Genomic DNA, 21,905 nt, shown 5'->3' with positions numbered 1-21,905 from the left:
GTGTCTAAAACGACAGTTCAGCAAAACCTGCTGCATATGGGGCTCCGAAGCAGTTACTTTGGCTATTAGCTGGTGGCCATAATAAAGTGACTTGAGCGTATGTCGATACAACTAGGATGCACCAGGAGACTGTGCTGATTAATTTGACACTGCTATATTTGTGCCCGACTGAGGGGTATATGCAATTAGTGGCGAATCGCGGCAATTTTTCGGCCGTTTTTCAATTCGACAGTCTAATTTCGGCAAGTGGGTGCCGAAACTGACCATATTCAATAAAAAACGGATTCGACAGTCCCGCTGACGAAAAACGGCCGATTTGACGGATTTTGTTCCGATTTTTTAAAAACGGGAAAAAACACGGAAAAAAATGGCGTGGGATCCCCCCTCCAAAGCATAACCAGCCTCGGGCTCTTCGAGCTGGTCCTGGTTCTAAAAATCCGGGGGAAAAATGGACAGGGGATCCCCCGTATTTTTAAAACCAGCACCGGGCTCTGCGCCTGGTGCAAAAAATACGGGGGACAAAAAGAGTAGGGGTCCCCCGTATTTTTTACACCAGCATCGGGCTCCACTAGCTGGACAGATAATGCCACAGCCGGGGGTCACTTTTATACAGCGCCCTGCGGCCGTGGCATTAAATATCCAACTAGTCACCCCTGGCCGGGGTACCCTGGGGGAGTGGGGACCCCTTCAATCAAGGGGTCGTCCCCCCCAGCCACCCAAGGGCCAGGGGTGAAGCCCGAGGCTGTCCCCCCCATCCAAGGGCTGCGGATGGGGGGCTGATAGCCTTGAGAAAATGACAAGAATATTGTTTTTTCCAGTAGTACTACAAGTCCCAGCAAGCCTCCCCCGCAAGCTGGTACTTGGAGAACCACAAGTACCAGCATGCGGGAGAAAAACAGGCCCGCTGGTACCTGTAGTACTACTGGGGAAAAAATACCCAAATAAAAACAGGAGACACACACCTTGAGAGTAAAACTTTATTGCACACCTGCCGACACACACATACTTACCTATGTTGACCTGCCGACTGCCACGTCTCCTGATCCGACGATCCGGGGTACTTGTGAATAAAATTATACTCACCTCAATCCAGTGTCCAGATATAAATCCTCGTACTTGGCAAAACAAATAAACGAACACCCGGACCAGCGGACTGAAAGGGGTCCCATGTTTACACATGGGACCCCTTTCCCCGAATGCCGGGACCCCACGTGACTGCTGTCACCGAGGTCCCTTCAGCCAATCAGGAAGCGCTACTTCGTTGCACTCACCTGATTGGCTGTATGCGCGTGTGACCTCAGACAGCGCATCGCAAAGCCTCTCCATTACTTTCAATGGTGGGAACTTTGCCGTCAGCAGTGGGGTTACCCGCGGTCAGCCGCTGACCGCGGGTGACCTCACCGCTGACGCAAAGTTCCCACCATTGAGTATAATGGAGAGGCTTTGCGATGCGCTGTCTGACAGCTCAGACGTGCAGCCAATCAGCAGAGTGCCAGGACGTTGCGCTCGCTGATTGGCTTAAGAGACCTTTCTGTGACAGTAGTCACGGGGGGGTCTCTGCATTCGGGGAAAGGGGTTCCATGTGTAAACATGGGACCCCATTCAGTCCGCTGGTCCGGGTGTTCGTTTATTTGTTTTGCCAAGTACGAGGATTTATATCTGGACACTGGATTGAGGTGAGTATAATTATCTTTTATTTATAGGTACCCGTGGATTCTACTTGGAGAAGAGGACCGACTGCTTCGTGTCAACATAGGTAAGTATGTGTGTGTCGGGGCAGGTGTGCAATAAAGTTTTACTCTCAAGGTGTGTGTCTCCTGTTTTTATTTGGGTATTTTTTTTCCAGTAGTACTACAGGTACCAGCGGGCCCGTTTTTCTCCCGCATGCTGGTACTTGTGGTTCTCCAAGTACCAGCTTGCGGGGAGGCTTGCTGGGACTTGTAGTACTACAGGAAAAAACTATATTCTTGTCATTTTCTCAAGGCTATCAGCCCCCCATCCGCAGCCCTTGGATGGGGGGACAGCCTCGGGCTTCACCCCTGGCCCTTGGGTGGCTGGGGGGGGGGGACCCCTTGATTGAGGGGGTCCCCACTCCCCTAGGGTACCCCGGCCAGGGGTGACTAGTTGGATATTTAATGCCACGGCCGCAGGGCGCTGTATAAAAGTGACCCCCGGCTGTGGCATTATCTGTCCAGCTAGTGGAGCCCGATGCTGGTGTAAAAAATATGGGGGACCCCTACTCTTTTTGTCCCCCGTATTTTTTGCACCAGCACCAGGCGCAGAGCCCGGTGCTGGTTTTTTAAAAATACGGGGGATCCCCTGTCCATTTTCCCCCCGGATTTTTAGAACCAGGACCGGCTCGAAGAGCCCGAGGCTGGTTATGCTTTGGAGGGGGGACCCCACGCCATTTTTTTCCGGAATTTTACCATTCCATTTAAAAAAAAAAAATATATATATATATATATATATATATATATATTTTTTTTTTTTTTTTTTTTTTTAAATATATAAATAATACTTGTGCCTCCCAAAAAGACAAACCAAGTACCTAATCCCTTCTAATATAAATAGATATGCTATTACCAATAAAAAAAACACCAAAAAAAACATGTTTTAATTTTTTTTTATTAGATTCACCCACCAAAGTGTGGCGGATTGAAAATGACGAATTTACTGTCTAAAAGCACTGTTGTCGAATTTCCGAACTTCAATTGAATATACTTTTGTCGAATTGCCGCATTTGTACCATTGCAGAAAAGTCGAATTTGACAAATGTCGAATTTCAAAAAGTCGAATTTTGAAAGTCCGTTTTTTTTGACGGAAAGTACTGAATTGCATTGTCGATTTTTTTTTTTTTTGGCGAAAAAGTCCAGTTTTTCGACAATTTCGGGAATTCGACCGCAATTGCATATACCCCTGAGTCTCTGAATCTGCATACGAAGTGCTACGATGCAGCTGCTGTTGCTGTTTTCCAGGCCAAGTTTCGATGTGCTTCATATACAGACTCAATCGCACACAGATGTACAAATGTCGCATACCAAATTAATCTACACAGTAAGACACATTTTTGGCAAGAAAATTACGCTTGGTGCTAGAGTCACACCAGGCATCTTGCACTGTATGGTGTATTGAGGCTAGATGTCTGAGGACACATCTGTATCTGTATGTGAGACAGCAGTATAGGGGCTAACAATGATAACTTTTAGACCGTATTTGGCCCGGTCACTGTCATGACATCACTGGTTCTAGAAACATCAATCTGTGGTCAATTTTTTGCAGCGCTATTTACCAAACTAAAGAACCAGTAGTAAAGGTAAAGTAATGAATGGTTTATGTCTCTTTGTTTCTTAGGAGAAGCCCAGATGTTCAAGCAAAGGAAGAATTGTGGAAACACATTCAGTAAGTGTTTATTATTTGCACATTACTTTTCAAAATAGCCTGTATGTATGGCGGCCCTTGGCTGGAAAGGAACCTGCACATGGGCGCCTATGCAGACGCCTACACATGTGCGGCAGTCACGTCGCCGCCGGATCCAACCACAGCATGCTGCGATTGAGCCGGATGGCAGGATTTCAAGGTGAACACATACATTTCAATGTATGAGTTCACACAGTGCGGCACTGTGTGCTATTGAAATCCCGCGTGTCATTGGCTGGATTACTGTTCTGTGGGATCCCGCAGAACAGGATCCATGTGCACACAGAACTCTCCTCCCGGCCAATCGAGTCCCATTCAGTGGGACCTGTGTGGCCGCTATGTGTGGCCGTAGCCTAAAAGCTGACTTATGAATGCTATATGCAGACTTTAAATGTAATGTTTGTAGCTCTAAACAAAAAGTCTTATTGAGGTAATTACAGCAAGAACAAATAAATAATATACTGTATAATATAATAAATTATAGTCCCCACTATAGACCACTGTGCGGGGTTGAATGTTGACAAGGAATTACCCGAATATAATGTGTTGATTTCTGTAAATTGTTCATTTTGCAGGAAGGAACTGGTCGATCCCTCAGGCTTATCTGCAGAACAATTAAAGGAAATTCCTTACATGAAAATAGAGTAAGTTAATTCACCTTAAATGCACTCATGCCGCTACATGTCAGCTGATTAAACTGCTCAGAAAACTTGATTTCCAAGCCCATTTGTGCAATACTGGAAGTGTAAACAAAATAGATATGTTTAAATCGGTTTTACAGATAGTTACAAGGAAAGTATGAAATCCATCATTACGTTTACAGTAGATGACATGAAATGCTACACAGGTGTTTAATAGTGTGTAATATCACACAGTAACAAGTCATGTCAGGTTACATGCATTGCTTTTGTCCCATGTAGGACTCAAGGTGACCCCATACGTATCAGACACTCTCACTCCCCCCGCAGCTTTCGTCAGTACAGAAGATCGCAATGTTCTGATGGAGAAAGATCGGTTCTCTCAGAAGTCAAGTAAGCTTTCTAGGGTACTACAAGAAGTTCATTACCAGTACAGCACTCTCAGTAATTATTTACTATGCATTTATATCAAGACACTGAGAGCAACACAGGTGATTCAGGAATTCTGAAAAGCGAAAAAAACATCAACTTTTTCTCACTAATAGCAGTGGAGAAAGTTCCACATTATGGAAACCGAGGGCTTGGTAACAAAATGTCCAACAATAGCTGTCGAACACTTCCATTACTTCAAGTGGCTGCAATGTTCTCCTGGATGCTATTAGTCGAAATACAGTAGACTCTCAGACAAGAAATGAAATCTAGCGCCATCTAGTGTAGTCTAGTGTACTAAACCAGTTCATGTTCAAGCAGAATAATCCCATACCAGAATAATAAATATAAACACCTTACCTGTGTATCTTTCACTTGCAGATTGGTTTTCTTTGAATCTTGCATTAGAGATCCATGCTGATTATGAGTGTGGTATGCAAGGTTGACAGTAACTGGGTCGACAGCAACTAGGTTGACCACTATTGTTCGACAGTAACTAGGTCGACAGGGTCTCTAGGTCGACAGGTCAAAAGGTCGACATGAGTTTTTTATGCGGGGGGGGGGGGGGGGTTGTGTTGTTTTCTCCGTACAGTGACCGGGAACCCCAATTAGTGCACCATGTCCCTTCGCAAGGTGCCTCGCTGTGCTCGTCACCGGTTACTATTCGCAATCGTAGTCCGCATGGGCTGAAGTATGAAAAAGGTGAAAATAAATAAAAAAATTTGTGAAATACTCATGTCGACCTTTTGACCTGTCAACCTAGAACATGTCGATGTAGAGACTCTGTTGACCTAGATACTGTCGACTAATAGTGGCCGACCTAGTTACTGTCGACCTAGAGACCGAATCCTGGTGATTATGGGGGTCATTCCGAGTTGTTCGCTCGCTAGCAGATTTTAGCAGCATTGCACGCGCTAGGCCGCCGCCCTCTGGGAGTGTATTTTAGCTTAGCAGAATAGCGAACGAAAGATTAGCAGAATTGCGAATAGAAAATTCTTAGCAGTTTCTGAGTAGCTCCAGACCTACTCCTAGATTGCGATCAGCTCGGTCCATTTAGTTCCTGGTTTGACGTCACAAACACGCCCTGCGTTCGGCCAGCCACTCCCCCGTTTCTCCAGACACTCCCGCGTTTTATCCTGGCACGCCTGCGTTTTTTCCGCACACTCCCTCCCAGAAAACGGTCAGTTTCCGCCCAGAAACACCCTCTTCCTGTCAATCACACTCCGTTCACTTCAACCATGAAAATTCTTTGTTCGGTTGTGAGTAAATCTACTAAATTTTGTGCTAAAATACTTAGCGCATGCGCACTGCGTACCATGCGCATTTTTGCCTTAATCGCTCCATTGCGAAAAACGTCAACGAGCGAACAACTCGGAATGACCCCCTATGTACAGAGAAAAATAGCATAGTGTAATAAAGTGCCTCTGTGGCCAAAAGCACAAAGCACGTGGTCAGGATTGCCAGGAGAGATACAGTATCATGTCCAATCCAGTCAGAGAAACACATACTATATAAACTGTTAACTATTGGGATTTATTCTGCTAGAACACAAACACTGAATTGTTTTAGTGTTATTCTTCATGCTGCTATTTCTCATTTATATATATATATATATGTATATATATGGAAATATGGAATAATAGGGGGCGCCAATAGTGCATTAAAAGAGTTTACAGTTTATTAAAACATTGTATACCGACAATCAGATTCAGTGCGTACCAAAGAAGGCGGTAAAACCACCGCTAGTACAATCGTATAAGAATAATAATGAGAGACGCATTCACCGCTGCATGCTGCTGTGTTTCACGACCATCCACAAGCCGCATGGATGGAAAAAAAAAATTATAATTTTTTTTTTTGTGTGAAATTTAGGAAACCCTGTAATAAAGGGTAGGATGAGCACATGGTTGCCGCTGGCTAGAGAACATCCGGTATTACCATTTCCTGTTTTTTAGATTTGGAATAATAAAGTTTTTTTTCGCTATAAAGAGGAATTACTAGGAACTATCTCCATCCTGGACAAAAGGCCTCCAAGCCCGAAATGCGTTGGAGAGAGAGACGGAGGAAAGAGGACACGGGAGTGATGTCATCGTCAATCACTCGGCAATAAGCGCTTACGGACATCGCCAGCCTGCGGGAGGGAACCAGAGCTGGGACACCACCAGTGAGCCGTGGTCAGCGGTTCACGGAAGGTAGGAAAAGTTGGGACAGATAGGTCTGGACTCTAGCACAAAGAGAAATCACTACTTAACCCGGACGAATAAACGGAACCCTCAGAACTCTGGAATATACAATATACCTCCAAAAAACGTCACAAAAAGAGCTGTATACATTTTAAATAACATATGTATTTTATTACAGGTATGAGCGGTCATTATCAAATACAAGCGCTTCCTTTTTAGACATATAGCGGTGGTTTTACGGCCTTCTTTGGTACGCACTGAATCTGATTGTCGGTATACGATGTTTTGATAAACTGTAAACTCTTTTAATGCACTATTTGCACCCCCTATTATTCCATGTTTCCAGATATTTATTTCCCTGTGTGGAGACGGGTGAACAGGGTGGACGACAGCTGATACAAGCGGCAGCGTGCAGATAGACTTGGACTTGTAGTTCCACAGAAGGACTTCATTATAACCCGGTTTGCACTCACACTATATCCTTTCTTATATATATATATATATATATATATATATATATATATATATATATATATATCCGCCACTCCCTGGGTGAGCGGTGCCACTTGAATTACTGTACCTGGCTGCCCTCCCGTGGTGTATGTTATACCCCTGTATATGTGAATAACGCTGGGCGGCACTCCGGGATTAATAAGTGAAAGAAACGGGTGGTTTATTCTTCAACGTTTTGGGGGATAATAGTCCGTCATCAGGACCAATAATGTTATTCTTCATGCTGCTATTTCTCATTTATTTTATATATATATATCTCTACGGTACTGTGCAAATGGTTTTGGCAGGTGAGTAAAAAATGCTGCGAAGTAAGAATGCTTTCAAACATAGACGTGTTAATAGTTTATTTTTCTCAATTAACAAAATGCAAAGTGAGTGAACAGAAGAGAAATCTAAATCAAATCAATATTTGGTGTAACCACCCTTTGCCTTCAAAATGGCATCAATTCTTCTAGTTACACTTTCACACAGTTTTTAATAGAATTTGGCAGGGAGGTTATTCCCAGACAGACTCAGTGATGTTAAGATCAGGGCTCTGTGGGGGCCATATCATCACTTCCAGGACTCCTTGTTCTTCTTGACGCTGAAGATCGTTCTTAATGACATTGGCTGTATGTATAGGGTCGTTGTCCTGCTGCAGAATAAGTTTGGAGCCAGTCAGAAGCCTCATTGATGGTAGTGCATGATGGATAAGTACCAGCCTGTATTTCTCAGCATTGAGGATTTCTCTTCTGGTCACTCACTTTGCATTTTGTTAACATAAAAAAAATAAACTATTAACACTTCTATTTTTGAAAGCATTCTCACTTTGCAGTATTTTTTCCACACCTGCCTTAAACTTTTGCACAATACTGTATATATACAAACACACACACACACACACACACACACACACACACACACACACACACTCACTCACTCACTCACTCACATATACATACATACGTGCACAATCGGTAAGACATAATACATAAATGACTACTACATTTTTTTTCTTTGGTTATTTTATTTCATGTATATTTTTTGTAATCAGATACGAAGAAATATTTTTTATTTTACTTGCACTCCATGTTTTCATTAATTACATAATCCAATTAATTTCTTGTTCTCAGTGCGAAAACTGATCTTGTGGCTCCTCTGACTGTGACACGAGCCTCAGATACACATTGCGCTAGTGGGCCGCCGTCACAACAGGTTAGTAAGCTGTGTACATCAGAAGGTTACAGTGACTGTGCTAGCAGGCTGTAATGGACGATCGGTACTGTTTATTTGTATCCTAGAGATCCTTGGCCTGATTCAGAATTCAGAGCAAATAAAAAAAACGAACAGTTTACTTCGAGAACAAACCATGTTGCTGTGCATGGGGTGCAATTGCAATTATCTTATTGCATGCAGGCAAAGTATAGATTGCTTTTGCATGTAAGAAACAACTGTTGGACAGCATTGTCTTTACACTGAAATCTAGAAATAATCTAGGACATGCCCTACTCAACTCTAGGTCTCTGTACATTTTATATCTGCCCCACCTGATCCATTTGCTCCCAACTCTGAATCAGACAGTCTGGGGTATATTTACTAAGGTCCCGATTTTGACCGAGATGCCGTTTTTTCTTCAAAGTGTCATCTCGGTAATTTACTAAGCAAAAATCACGGCAGTGATGAGGGCATTCGTAATATTTTGGAAGTCCTAGGAAAAAATCACGAATCAATACACCATCGGTCAAATACGCCTGCAATTTGGTAGAAATCGGTCATTTACTAAATAGTGCAAAACACAAACACTGCCGACAATAGCCTAACACTGCCGTGATGAAATACAAATCGTGAAAAAGTGCTAAAAAAAAACAGACCTGCTTTTTTATCCCGTGTTTGTATAGGCATGCACGGATCCATGAGATCCGTGCATGTTTTTCAGTGGGAAGGGGTGGGAAATGTTTTAATTTTTTTTTTTTTAAATGCGTGGGGTCCCCCCTCCCAAACCAAACCAGCCTCGGGCTCTTTGAGCCGGCCCTGGTTGCAAAAATATGGGGAAAAAATTGACAGGGGTTCCCCCATATTTTAACAACCAGCACCGGGATCTGCGCCTGGTCCTGGTTCCAAAAATACGGGGGACAAAAAGCGTAGGGGTCCCCCGTATTTTTGAAACCAGCACCGGGCTCCACTAGCTGGACAGATAATGCCACAGCCGGGGGTCACTTTTATACAGCGCCCTGCGGCCGTGGCATTAAATACCCAACTAGTCACCCCTGGCCGGGGTACCCTGGAGGAGTGGGAACCCCTTAAATCAAGGGGTCCCCCCCCCTCCAGCCACCCAAGGGCCAGGGGTGAAGCCCGAGGCTGTCCCCCCCCATCCAGTGGGCTGCGGATGGGGGGCTGATAGCCTTTGTTGTAAGTTATGAATATTGTTTTTAGTAGCAGTACTACAAGTCCCAGCAAGCCTCCCCCGCAAGCTGGTACTTGGAGAACCACAAGTACCAGCATGCGGCCCGCTGGTACCTGTAGTACTACTACTAAAAAAATACCCCAATAAAGACATAACACACACACCTTGAAAGTATAACTTTAATGCATACATACACACCACCATATACACATACTTACCTTATGTTCACACGAGGGTCGGTCCTCTTCTCCATGTAGAATCCATGGTGTACCTGTTGAAAAAATTCAACTCACCAAATCCAGTGTAGAGGGCTCCTCGGGTAATCCATTTGTAATCCACGTACTTGTAAAAATAAAAAAACGGACACCCGACCACGAACTGAAAGGGGCCCCATGTTTTCACATGGGACCCCTTTCCCCGAATGCCAGAAACCCCCTCTGACTTATGTCTAAGAGGGTTTCTTCAGCCAATCAGGGAGCGCCACGTTGTGGCACCCTCCTGATCGGCTGTGTGCTCCTGTACTGTATGACAGGCAGCACACGGCAGTGTTACAATGTAGCGCCTATGCGCTCCATTGTAACCAATGGTGGGAACTTTGTGGTCAGCGGTGATTTTAGTTTCGGTCACCCGCTGACCACAAAGTTCCCACCATTGGTTACAATGGAGCACATAGGCGCTACATTGTAACATTGCCGTGTGCCGCCTGTCATACAGTACAGGAGCACACAGCCGATCAGGAGGATGCCACAACGTGGCGCTCCCTGATTGGCTGAAGAAACCCTCTTAGACATAAGTCAGAGGGGGTTTCTGGCATTCGGGGAAAGGGGTCCCATGTGAAAACATGGGGCCCCTTTCAGTTCGTGGTCGGGTGTCCGTTTTTTTATTTTTACAAGTACGTGGATTACAAATGGATTACCCGAGGAGCCCTCTACACTGGATTTGGTGAGTTGAATTTTTTCAACAGGTACACCATGGATTCTACATGGAGAAGAGGACCGACCCTCGTGTGAACATAAGGTAAGTATGTGTATATGGTGGTGTGTATGTATGCATTAAAGTTATACTTTCAAGGTGTGTGTGTTATGTCTTTATTGGGGTATTTTTTTAGTAGTAGTACTACAGGTACCAGCGGGCCCGGTTTTCCGCCGCATGCTGGTACTTGTGGTTCTCCAAGTACCAGCTTGCGGGGGAGGCTTGCTGGGACTTGTAGTACTGCTACTAAAAACAATATTCATAACTTACAACAAAGGCTATCAGCCCCCCATCCGCAGCCCATTGGATGAGGGGGACAGCCTCGGGCTTCACCCCTGGCCCTTGGGTGGCTGGAGGGGGGGGACCCCTTGATTTAAGGGGTTCCCACTCCTCCAGGGTACCCCGGCCAGGGGTGACTAGTTGGGTATTTAATGCCACGGCCGCAGGGCGCTGTATAAAAGTGACCCCCGGCTGTGGCATTATCTGTCCAGCTAGTGGAGCCCGTTGCTGGTTTCAAAAATACGGGGGACCCCTACGCTTTTTGACCAGGCGCAGAGCCCGGTGCTGGTTGTTTAAATATGGGGGAACCCCTGTCAATTTTTTTCCCATATTTTTGCAACCAGGACCGGCTCAAAGAGCCCGAGGCTGGTTTGGCTTAGGAGGGGGGACCCCACGCAATTTTTTTTTTTAAGTTTAACCTTTTTTTTTTTTGTTACAAGGTGCACAATGAAGCCCAGCACGGATCTCTCAGATCCGGCCGAGATTCATTGTATTAAAGTCGGCAGTGTTTTACAAGTCACTCACGTAAAACACTGCCTAAAAAAACGAATGACATCGACATCGGAAAAACCGAAAATGCAGAATACGGCAGCTTAGTAAATTAGTCGTAATCAATTCAAAAAGTTGCATATTTACACTTTCGATGTCATTCGTGATTGAACTTTGACCTCAAACGGGAAAATACGATTCTTAGTAAATTTACCCCTCTGTGTGTTTTCACATGTATGCAAACAGGTGCATTATACACCCATCAGCTATAACGTTGATACCACCTGCCTAATATTGTGCAGGTCCCCCTCGTGCCGCCAAAACAGCTCTGACCTGTCCAGGCATTGCCTCCGCAAGACCTCTGAAGATGTCCTGTGACAACTGGTACCAAGACGTTAGCAGCAGGTCCTTCAAGATGGGGCCTCCATGGCTCAGACTTGTTTTTCCAGCACATCCAACAGATGTTCGATCAAGTTGAACAAAAATTCCTGCACAATGTTAGCAGTGTAGCAGGGAGCATTATCCTGCTGAAAGAGGACACTGCCATCACGGAATACTGTTGCCATGAAGGGGTGTATTTGGTTTATAACAATGTTTAGGTAGGTGGTAAAAGTAACATCCAGGACCCAAGGTTTTCCAAAAGAACGTTGGGGGTCATTCCGACCAGTTCGCACGCAGCGGTTCTTTGCTGCGGTGCAAACGGGCCGGGACTGCGGCGGCACAGCGCCCGCAATGCGCACACGCATTGTTGCCTGGCAGCGGTCATCGCCGGGCAGCGACGCCGGCAGCGCTGAAAGTGATCGCAGCGGCGATTGCAAGAAGATTGACGGCGGGGAGGCGTTCCAGGGCGTCTACTCACCGTTTTCCGGGCGTGGAGATCCGAACGCAGGCGTGTCCATGCGTTTGGAGGGCGGATGGCTGACGTCAATCCCGGGACCTTCGTCGCTGGATCCGTTGCACAGGGTAAGTAGGTCTGACCCTGGTCTTGTTTTGCAGGAAACTTTTTTAGCATAGCAGGGCTGCACAAGCGTTCGCAGCCCTGCTATGCTAAAATACACTCCCCCATAGGTGGTGTCAAGTTGATTGCACGAGCAGCAAAAAGTTGCTACGTGCGATCAACTCGGAATGACCCCATTGCTCAGAGCATCACACTGACTCTTCAGGCTTTCCTTCATGCTGGTGCCATCTCTTCCCTTGATAAACAATGCAGATACAACCTGGCCGCCCACATAATGTAAAAGAAAACGTGATTCATCAGATGAGGCAATCTTCTTCAATGTCTCCATGGCCCAGTTCTCACGTTTGCGTGCCCACAGTAGGTGCTTTCAGCGGTGGACAGGGGATAGCATGGGTGCTCTGACTGTTCTGCGGCTACACAGACCTATACGCAGCAATCTGCGATGCACTGTGTGTTCTTATTATACCTTTCTATCATAGTCAGCATTAACTTTCTCAGCAATTTGTACTACAGTAGCTCGTCTGTGGGATCAGACAAGAAGGGGTAGCGTTTGCATTAATGTGCCTTAAGTGCTCATAACCCTGTTGCCACTTCAGCGGTAGTCATTTCTAGTACCACTTTTCGTAGGTACTAACCACTGCATACTGGGAACACCGCACAAGACCTGCCATTTTGAAGATGCTCTGACCCAGTCATCAAGCCCTCTTAATTTAACCCTTGTCAAAGTTATTTAGAGCCTTACGCTTTCCCATTTTTCTTAATTCTAGCACATCAAATTCAAGAAATAAGTGCTCACTTGCTGCCTAATATATCCCACCCCTTGACATGTACGATTGTAATGAGATAATCAATGATATTCACTTCACCTATCAGTGGTTTTAATGTTATGGCTGGTGGGTGCATATCCTCTTCAGTATTACAACAAGAACAAGCAAACTATATAGTGACAGGGTCATGGGGTAGTGCCAAAGTGAGGACATATGAACAGGATGTATTTGGCATCCCGACGGACAGGATGTCGGTGGTCAGAAGACCGGTGCCGGAATCCCAACAGCCGGAATGCCGAAGGTAAGTATGCCGTGGGGAGAGTTAGGGTTAGGCTGGGGAGAAAGGGGGGGGGGGGGAGGGGTTTAGGCTGCGGGGGTGGGTTAGGCTGTGGGGGAGGGGGGTTAGGATTAGGCTGTGGGAAGGAAGGGTTGTGGGTAGGGATAGGATTGGGCCTAGTTTAGTTGCTCATATCTGTCGGGATGCCGGTGTCCGGTGTTGGTATTCTGACCGCCGGTATCCCGCACCCAACCCATATGGAAACTTGTGGGTCGTAGGCGATTTTTACCACTAGTGGGGTGGAGGCTAATGATACTGGGAATTGTCACTCAGGGATGGGAGTAGTGTTACGATGGTAAGTAGCCTAATTTTTTTTTTTAATTATCAACTTATGTAAATAAGAGCTCTTTACCAATTCAGTATAATTTTATTTACAAATACGCAGATTTGTTAATAAAATCAGAAAATATGGGTTAAATAGCTTTTATTTACATCATTTGTTAATTTAAATCAACATTTTTGTGATTTTTTTTATAGTTAAAAACAAATATAAATTCCGTACAACTGTGTCCATCTGCATCTAGCATTCCTGCGTGTTAAACAGCCCTTCTAGTTGCGCCATGTCGTGACTCAGTAGCGTCGAGCATCTTTATGTGCAACTTTTTCCACTAAAATGCACCTTATTTGCAAAATGAGGCACATAGGATGCATAAACAGCTTGTGCTGATTAACATGCCATGCGGCATGCCCTATATTCTGTGCATGACCGTGACTGTATCTGCATATGGAATACTACATTACCGTGTTTTCCTAGAAAACGTACCTTTTCATATGCAGTTACAGCCGCAGACGCACAGACAATATAGGCATCCCACAAATCATTGTAATCAGTACAATCTGCTTGTGCATCCTATTCACATAGCGATGTAAATAAGATGCATTTTCGTCAAAAAAGATGGCTGACGGTAACAGAGTTATACAGAACCTGCCAGCTCACTTACGCCAGGCATCTCCCGCTACGTGGCATATTGAGTTTTTATTTATGCAGCACACTTTCGCCAACATGACTCAAGGCACTTATATATTTGTATATTTGATGCATACCCATCATTTATTTTTATTAACTGTATAAAACATAATTTTACTTCCTCTTCTTGCAGGACTTCACAGTCCTTCAGGAAGATCAGCTAGCAGTAGGAGGATCGCCAACAATAACTGCTGGCTGGGCAATCCTATTAGGATCGTCTAACGCAGACACCCCCCTCCCACCAGCAGACCCTGTAGCTGGGTAGAGAAGGAAAGCTGCAGCTTCTCTGATCCCCCTGAGCTAGCTTGGGCTGCAGGAAGACTGTCATCCTGCATCCGCGGATGGGTGATTCTTATAGGATCACCCTCCTTCAAAACACAACTTGGCCGGCAGTAGGAGGCTAGAAGTGGGCTGAGTTCACCACCAGATTAGCTGCTGGCAGGCTCCTCTGATGTGACTGTCAGGGAAAGCCCAGCCTGGTGTGGTCACATATGTGCCTAATTGATTTAGGGAGTTATTCAGAGATGGACGCAGATCTTGCTTCTCGCAGCAAGATCTGCATCCATCTCCTCACATGCCGTTTCTGCCCAGCTTGTGTTTGGCGCCACCTCACGATGCGTCTTGAGAATCAGGTTTGGGAACCTCTGGCTTAATTAATACGTGTGAAGTATTACACATTCTTTTTTAGACAGTCACTATTACAAGTTTTCCATTATGCAAAGGATCCCAATTAGGAAATATATATTTGAAAAATAAAAATGAGTGCTAATGTGCATCAGTGAGTTGCAGCATGTGATCAATGCATCATCTTATTCATTATCATCATTTATGCATAAAGCACAACAGCTCACACAGATCTGGACAGTCATTTTACATATATGGCATACAAATATACAATCTGTAGATACAGAGAATGCCAGACAGGAAAACAATTAAGCTTAACAATGCCTACATTGATATTAACCGCTTAACTGACGATTTATTTCGCCAAAAACCGCTCCGAAATTGTTGGGGTTTTTTATGACTGAATTACTTGAAGAACATGAATTTAACCCTATCCCAAATGATTTTAGTTAAAAAAAAGAAAATTATTATTTTTTGGTGAATATTTCCCCCCCAAACATTGAAACATCAATCGGGAACATCGCGACCATCGGAAACATTGCGACCATCGTGGCTATTATTTTGAAAGCCGGGACAGCCTCCAGGTATACAGGGGGGTCTGGGGGTGGCTTGGGAGGGTTAATTTACTCTCCCCAGCGACTGCCAAGTGGCTGCCCTCCAACGGCTGCAGCCGCTGGAGGGGGGGATCCTGCCGTTCTGACCGATCAGCAGTGATCGGCAGCATGACACTCAGGTGAGAGTGCAAGGAGGCAAAGGGACCTTCCGGTCCCTCTGACAGCAGCAGCGGAGGGAAGTTTCCCTTCCCCGCCGCTGCTAACACTGTTTATCTGACTGCGACCAGGTCAGATAGAGCACTTGCAGGCATGGTCACATCTGATGTGACCATGCCAAGCAAGTGGTTAATGAGTTAGCAATGACAGCCAGCACATATAGCTGAATCCTTGGGTGGGCGTGAGCAGAGAGCAGGGGAGTCGTCATGACAACAGGAATATACTAGACAGACAGACATGAGCAATATTTAGTGGAGGGACTTAGAAAGTATTTCAGATTCCAGTAATTGTATTACATTAAAATCGATTTTTTTAAAGCTTCATAGTACTCCAGTGTCCTATAATGTTTATGTAAAAGTGATGCGCCTGGTGGCATAGGATTGTGTATATACATTGGAGAATTATACCCCTTTCACACAGAAACCAAATTGACAGGTCAAGCATTTGGACCCGGTAATTTTCAGGATCAGCCCCGGGGTCTTTTCTGTGTGAAAGGACAGTTGGGACAGTTGAGATCTTTTGTGGAATCTGGATGGCTATGTGAATTTGACTTAATAATGAAAACTGTTATTATTTCAGAAAAGGAATGGATCCAAGGATAGCCTGATGGAAGCTGGGGTTTCTCCTCACAGCAGGGATGGAAAGCACAATGGAAAGACCATAAAACCAGCACCCACCTCACGCCTCAAATCTGAAACTTGAAATCAGTAGAATGCAGGCCAGGTCTCTATATATATTTGTGGACAATCGCTCTACAGATCAGAAGCTCTGTAAATAATATTTCCATGACAGACTAGGTGGAAAATTTCAGAGTTTATTTACGGTCGTTGGAGCCTACATCACAGAAACCATTAAACAGCAAAGCCATTGGCTGTGAATATGGAGGCCATTTTATACAGGAAGTTAGAGGCCACAGCTGCATTGGGAACGTTCATCTGTGTGTATGGCAATCAGAATACACACCAAAGTGATCTACGGTGGTGGACATAGTGTTAACAATAACAGGCAGAACTGAACAAAGCTTGTGACCTGTAAATCATCGCCAATGTTACAATGGATTGTACATCATCGTATATGCTGCTCTTATGTCATTGTTTCACATTCTGTGCACATTTGAATATTAATTGTGACTATGAAAGCCAATTGTTTCCAGCTCCCGGAGTTTTTAAGTTGAAGTTGAACTGTACAAATATGCTTATTTAGTACACTACTACTAATAGATTTTAGTTTCTCCACGGCCTTCGGGCCTGTAGTCACTTGTAAGAAACGTTGTCTGTAAAATTTTCATTTTTTTTAATGAATTTTTCTGGATTTATTTTATTCTTGCAGTATTAAAAATCCAAAGTATTTAAAAATAAAAATCTAGCCAAAAACGATTTCCACTTATTTGCAGAGGGCATCATAACTAAAGTTCTCTGCTACAGATCTGTAGCAGTTTCTCAATAATACAGGAGTTGTCAATGTTCTAATATTCTGCAGCAGTAAATTTAGAAGCATAAAATGTAAAGGTGACATTATCAGTTATTTATTACCCGTTATTTATATAGCACAGACACATATAACACAGCGCTTTACAGAGAATATTTGGCCATTCATATCAGTCCCTGCCCCAGTGGAGCTTACAATCTATATTCAATACCACATGTAACACGCAGACACATTAAGGCAAAATGTAAAGGTGATATTACTCGTTATTTATATACCTGTAGCACACACACATATAACAGCGCGTTACAGAGAATATTTGTCCATTCACGTCATTCCTAGTGGAGCTTACAATCTATATTCCCTATCACACGTACACGCAGACACATTAATGCAACGGTTAATTTTGTTGGGCACCAATTAACCTACCAGTATATTTTTTTAAAAACCCACGCAAGTACGGGGAGAATATACAAACTCCACACAGTTCTGGCCATGGTGGGAATCGAACCCATGACCTCAATGCTGTGACGCAGTAATGCTAACCATTACACCATCTGTACTGTCCATAGGGTTTAATGTATAGCATATTGTTTCGATAAGGGTGCAGCTCACAACAAACCACAAATAAAATCTGATCTTCATCCTGAGTAAACCTAATTTGCTGTAATGCACAGGTCCCTAAACTCCGCAATTACAGTCCAGGTTTTAAGGATATCCATGGTTGAGCCCATATGGTTAACTCAAATTGACCGAGGTACTAAATAAAGTCCCCCATACCTCAGCAATTACAAAAAAAAACAATTTGCAGGTTTTTATTCCCAGATTTAAAGATTCCCCAATCCACCAATCTACACTCATACATTACAGATATTTTTCAGTCATTTGCAGATCATTTTTTTAGCAAATACAGACCTGCCAATCTTGAAAGGCTCATCAGTTTACTAGAAATGGTTTGCAAATTTACTGATTGATACCATACACTAGCAATCTACAGCCCCAATTGTAGAAAACCAACATGTTGGACAACCTGATCTTTCTGGCGCACGAACATCAACCCAGGTTCTACTTATGTCTGAAAAGGTCTGACCCAGGTTTACATTCCCAGGTCTACAAGACTGCAACCAACCAGGATTATTCCCAGAACTTGCAACCTGCGTCAATGCCCCAGCTTGAAAGGTGTAACCCGGGTCATGGCTAAAATAAATTAATTGACGGGGACAGTAGCGCTTGGAGATGACAATCTCCAAGGGTCCACTGTAAGACAGAAGACCTGGGTCTGGTGTGAAGGGTGACTACCAGAGAATAACCTGGGTCATCACCAATGTGTGAACAGGGGGTATGTACAGAAAACCCCAACTTCAAACCGTGCTCAGTGTCCCAGGTCCGAGTTGGGTTAAAACTAGGGTTTATGTCTGAAAGGGGTACTACCTTAAAGCTCCCCAATAGTTGCCTTAGTTGGGAGCTGGGATGGGGTGATGCTTGATTACATAATTGCAATAGGCAGGAGATGAGGTCATTACACTCAAATTCCAGGGAATGGCGAGAGAGCATTGCAGAAATCCTTATCTAGTCCAGGGATGAGATAATATAATACCCATCCTGGCTTCAATAAACTCAGGTGTCTTCATTAAAAAGAAGAGAGTCCAATCTTTCAAATGAAGTGCCCAAGTATTATTTTCTGGTGCTCACCAAATCATAAAATTTTGTACTATAGAAAGTGTCAAGTCCAGAGATGAGGGTGTTGTAATGACCAGACCTCTCATTCTGGCATCCCCTATTTCATGCAGCAGGTCCGGCTACCATATTTTTCTCTTACGTCCTAGAGGATGCTGGGGTCCATATTAGTACCATGGGGTATAGATGGGTCCACCAGGAGCCATAAGCACTTTAAGGGTTTGATAGTGTGGGCTGGCTCCTCCCTCTATGCCCCTCCTACCAGACTCAGTTTAGAAAATGTGCCCGGAGGAGCCGATCACAGCCTGGGGAGCTCCTAGCGTTTCTCTGGTTTTATTATTTTTTAAGAGTAATTAGGTACAGGGAGGCTGCTGGCAACAGCCTCCCTGCTTCGCGGGACTTAGGGGGGGAGTAGTGTCCAACCCTCTGAGGTTAATGGCAACTGTCTCCGCTGACAGGACATTAAGCTCCTGAGGGTGATGATCGTTAGCCCCCGAGGCGACCGCTCACTCCCGCAGCATGCCACCAACCCCTAACAGAGCCAGAAGATCGCGGTGGTAAGTGTGTCACCGGTGACCCGACAAGCGGGGAGCCGGTGTGAATGGCGGCAACAGGGTGGAAGCGCAGTTCTGACACTGCGCACCGGACAGGCTCAGAGGTACTCAGGTGCGGCGCTGTGAGGGGCGCCCTGGGCCAGCACAATACCCTTGAAAAACTGGTCACTCAGGCTATCAGGGACTTAGGTACCGCTGCTAGCGCCATTACCTCAGGCCAGTATAAAGATTCAAATTGCGGGAAGATGCGCCATGTTTGGGGGCGGAGCTTCTCCTCAGAGCGGACCCAGCAGCTCACCAGTGCCATTTTCTCCCTGCAGATCCACACCAAGAGACGCTGACAGGGAGCGCTGCCCCTCCACATAACTCCAGCTATCCTGTACGGTACCAGGGGGTTGTAAAAGGGGGGTGGTGGGGGGGGGGAGGGAGACTGTATATAACTGTGTAGTCTATTAAGGGTGCACAGTCAGCGCCAGGTAGTTATTTCATAACTGCCTACTGGGGCGCTGTGTGTGCTGGCTCCATTAACTCTGTGTTTCTCTGAAGGTACTTGGGGGAAACGGTGTCTGACGTGTGTGTAAATTTCTCACATAACAATGTCCAGGGACTCTGTTATGTGCGGAAGAATATGTATCTTCTCCAGAGGAATCCATTCCCTGTACTCAGGAATGTAATATCATGTCTCAGCCTTCTGAATCTGAGCCACATTGGTTGGCTTCCATTAAGGGAATGTTATCCCAGATTTCTTCTAGGATAGCCTATAATGAGACTGAAAGACAGGTTTTAAGAAAATCTGTGGAGGTTTTGTCTGGTTCTGTCCCCACTACCTCATCAAAATCCCCAGGTATATACCCAAAGAAACGTGTCCTTGCCCAGATTACACAAGTCGACATGGATACTGACTCTGACACGGCAGATGGTGATGGGGATATGCGGGGGGGGGGGGGGGTGAGGCTTCCCTCGCTAAAGGGGTACAGCTCATGATTGAGGCCATTAGGGATGTTTTACACATTACTGACAAGCCCCCTGAACAGGTTGAGGAGGCTTATTTCACTGACAACAAGGAGCCCCCCTTAACTTTCCCTGCATCTAAAGAATTGAACGCGTTATTTGAAAAATCCTGGGGAAAACCCAGAGAAAAGGTTCCAGAACCCAAAGTGGGTTCTGGTCGCTTTTCCCTTCCCTGAGGAGGATAGGATAAAGTGGGAAAGCCCACCTATAGTGGACACCTCTGTCTCTAGGCTTTCAAAAAAGGTGGTTTTACCTGTACCTGGGTCTACTGCGTTGAAAGAACCGGCAGACCGCAAAATTGAGACTACGCTCAAATCCATATACACTGCTTCAGGCGTGGAGTTAAGGTCTACTATTGCCTGTGCATGGATTTCTAAAGCCATAGTAAATTGGTCAGGTGCATTGCTTGAGACATTAGATACTATGGATAGAAGTGACATTGACATGTTTTTACGTAACATACAGGATTCCGCGGAGTTCATGAAGGACCTGGGTAATCTGACTGCAAGGACATCATCCATGGCTGTCTCAGCACGCAGGGGACTCTGGCTACGCCAATGGTCTGCCGACGCAGAATTCAGGAGAAGTGTGGAGAACTTACCCTACACAGGTCAGGCTCTATTTGGGGAAGCATTGGATGCGTGGATCTCCATGACAACCGCTGGTAATTCAACCTTTCTTCCCTCAGCCACTCAGGCGACGAAGAAACCCTTTTCTACGTCCACAACGCAGTCCTTTCGGATCGCAAAGGCTAGAAAGTCCAAACCTCCTACCACTTTCTTCAGAGGTAGTCGAGCAAAATCCAAAAGACCTACACCTGCAGGTTCCCAGGAATAGAAGCCTGCCTCTGTTTCCTCAAAATCCTCAGCATAACGTTGGGCCTCACTGCCTGGAGAACGGGCAGGTGGGAGCGAGATTCAGACGTTTCAGTCATGTCTGGGTGTCATCCAGCCTGGATCCATGGGTCCCAGGGGTACAGACTGGAGTTTCAAGAGCTCCCACCTTACAGATTCTTAAAATCAGGCTTGCCAGCTTTGCTGAGACAGGGCTATCCTTCAGGAAGCCATTCAAAAATTAGAAAGGTCAGATGTCATTGTCCCAGTTCCATCTCATCTGCTAAACAAGGGTTATTATTCAAACCTATTCGTGGTACCGAAACCGGATGGTTCAGTCAGGCCAATTTTGAACCTGAAGTCGTGAAACCCTTATCTAAGGGAATTCAAGTTCAAAATGGAGTCTCTGAGAGCGGTGATCTCAGGATTGGAGGAGGAAGAGTTTCTGGTATCTCTAGATATCAAGGATGCGTACCTCCACATTCCGATTTGGCTGCCACACTAGGCTTATCTCAGATTTGCATTGTTGGACTGTCACTATCAGTTCCAGGCACTGCCATTCGGCCTCTCCACAGCACCGTGGGTGTTCACCAAGGTAATGGCAGAGATGATGATTCTCCTCCGCAAGCAGGGGGTGAATATAATTCCGTATCTGGACGATCTGCTGATAAAGGCATCT

General features: G+C 45.1%; 1 protein-coding gene across 5 annotated transcripts in view; it reads left to right on the top strand.

Annotated features, from left to right (window-relative positions):
- EPB41L4A (erythrocyte membrane protein band 4.1 like 4A) overlaps positions 1-17,090 on the top strand; it is a 419,914-nt gene extending 402,824 nt beyond the window's left edge. For all 5 annotated transcript variants that reach the window (XM_063964124.1, XM_063964123.1, XM_063964121.1 and 2 more), the window contains 5 exons: positions 3,352-3,399; positions 3,993-4,061; positions 4,338-4,448; positions 8,293-8,374; positions 16,306-17,090. In XM_063964124.1, the coding sequence (XP_063820194.1) occupies positions 3,352-3,399; positions 3,993-4,061; positions 4,338-4,448; positions 8,293-8,374; positions 16,306-16,428 (433 nt within the window). In that variant the 3' untranslated portion in view covers positions 16,429-17,090. The remainder of the gene's footprint in view (positions 1-3,351; positions 3,400-3,992; positions 4,062-4,337; positions 4,449-8,292; positions 8,375-16,305) is intronic.
- The last annotated feature ends 4,815 nt before the right edge of the window (positions 17,091-21,905 follow it).

Source organism: Pseudophryne corroboree, chromosome 1 (assembly GCF_028390025.1).
Source record: "Pseudophryne corroboree isolate aPseCor3 chromosome 1, aPseCor3.hap2, whole genome shotgun sequence".
Classification (NCBI taxonomy): Eukaryota; Metazoa; Chordata; class Amphibia; order Anura; family Myobatrachidae; genus Pseudophryne; species Pseudophryne corroboree.
Note: the sequence above shows the minus strand (reverse complement) of the source record. Positions and strands in the feature narration are given on the sequence as shown.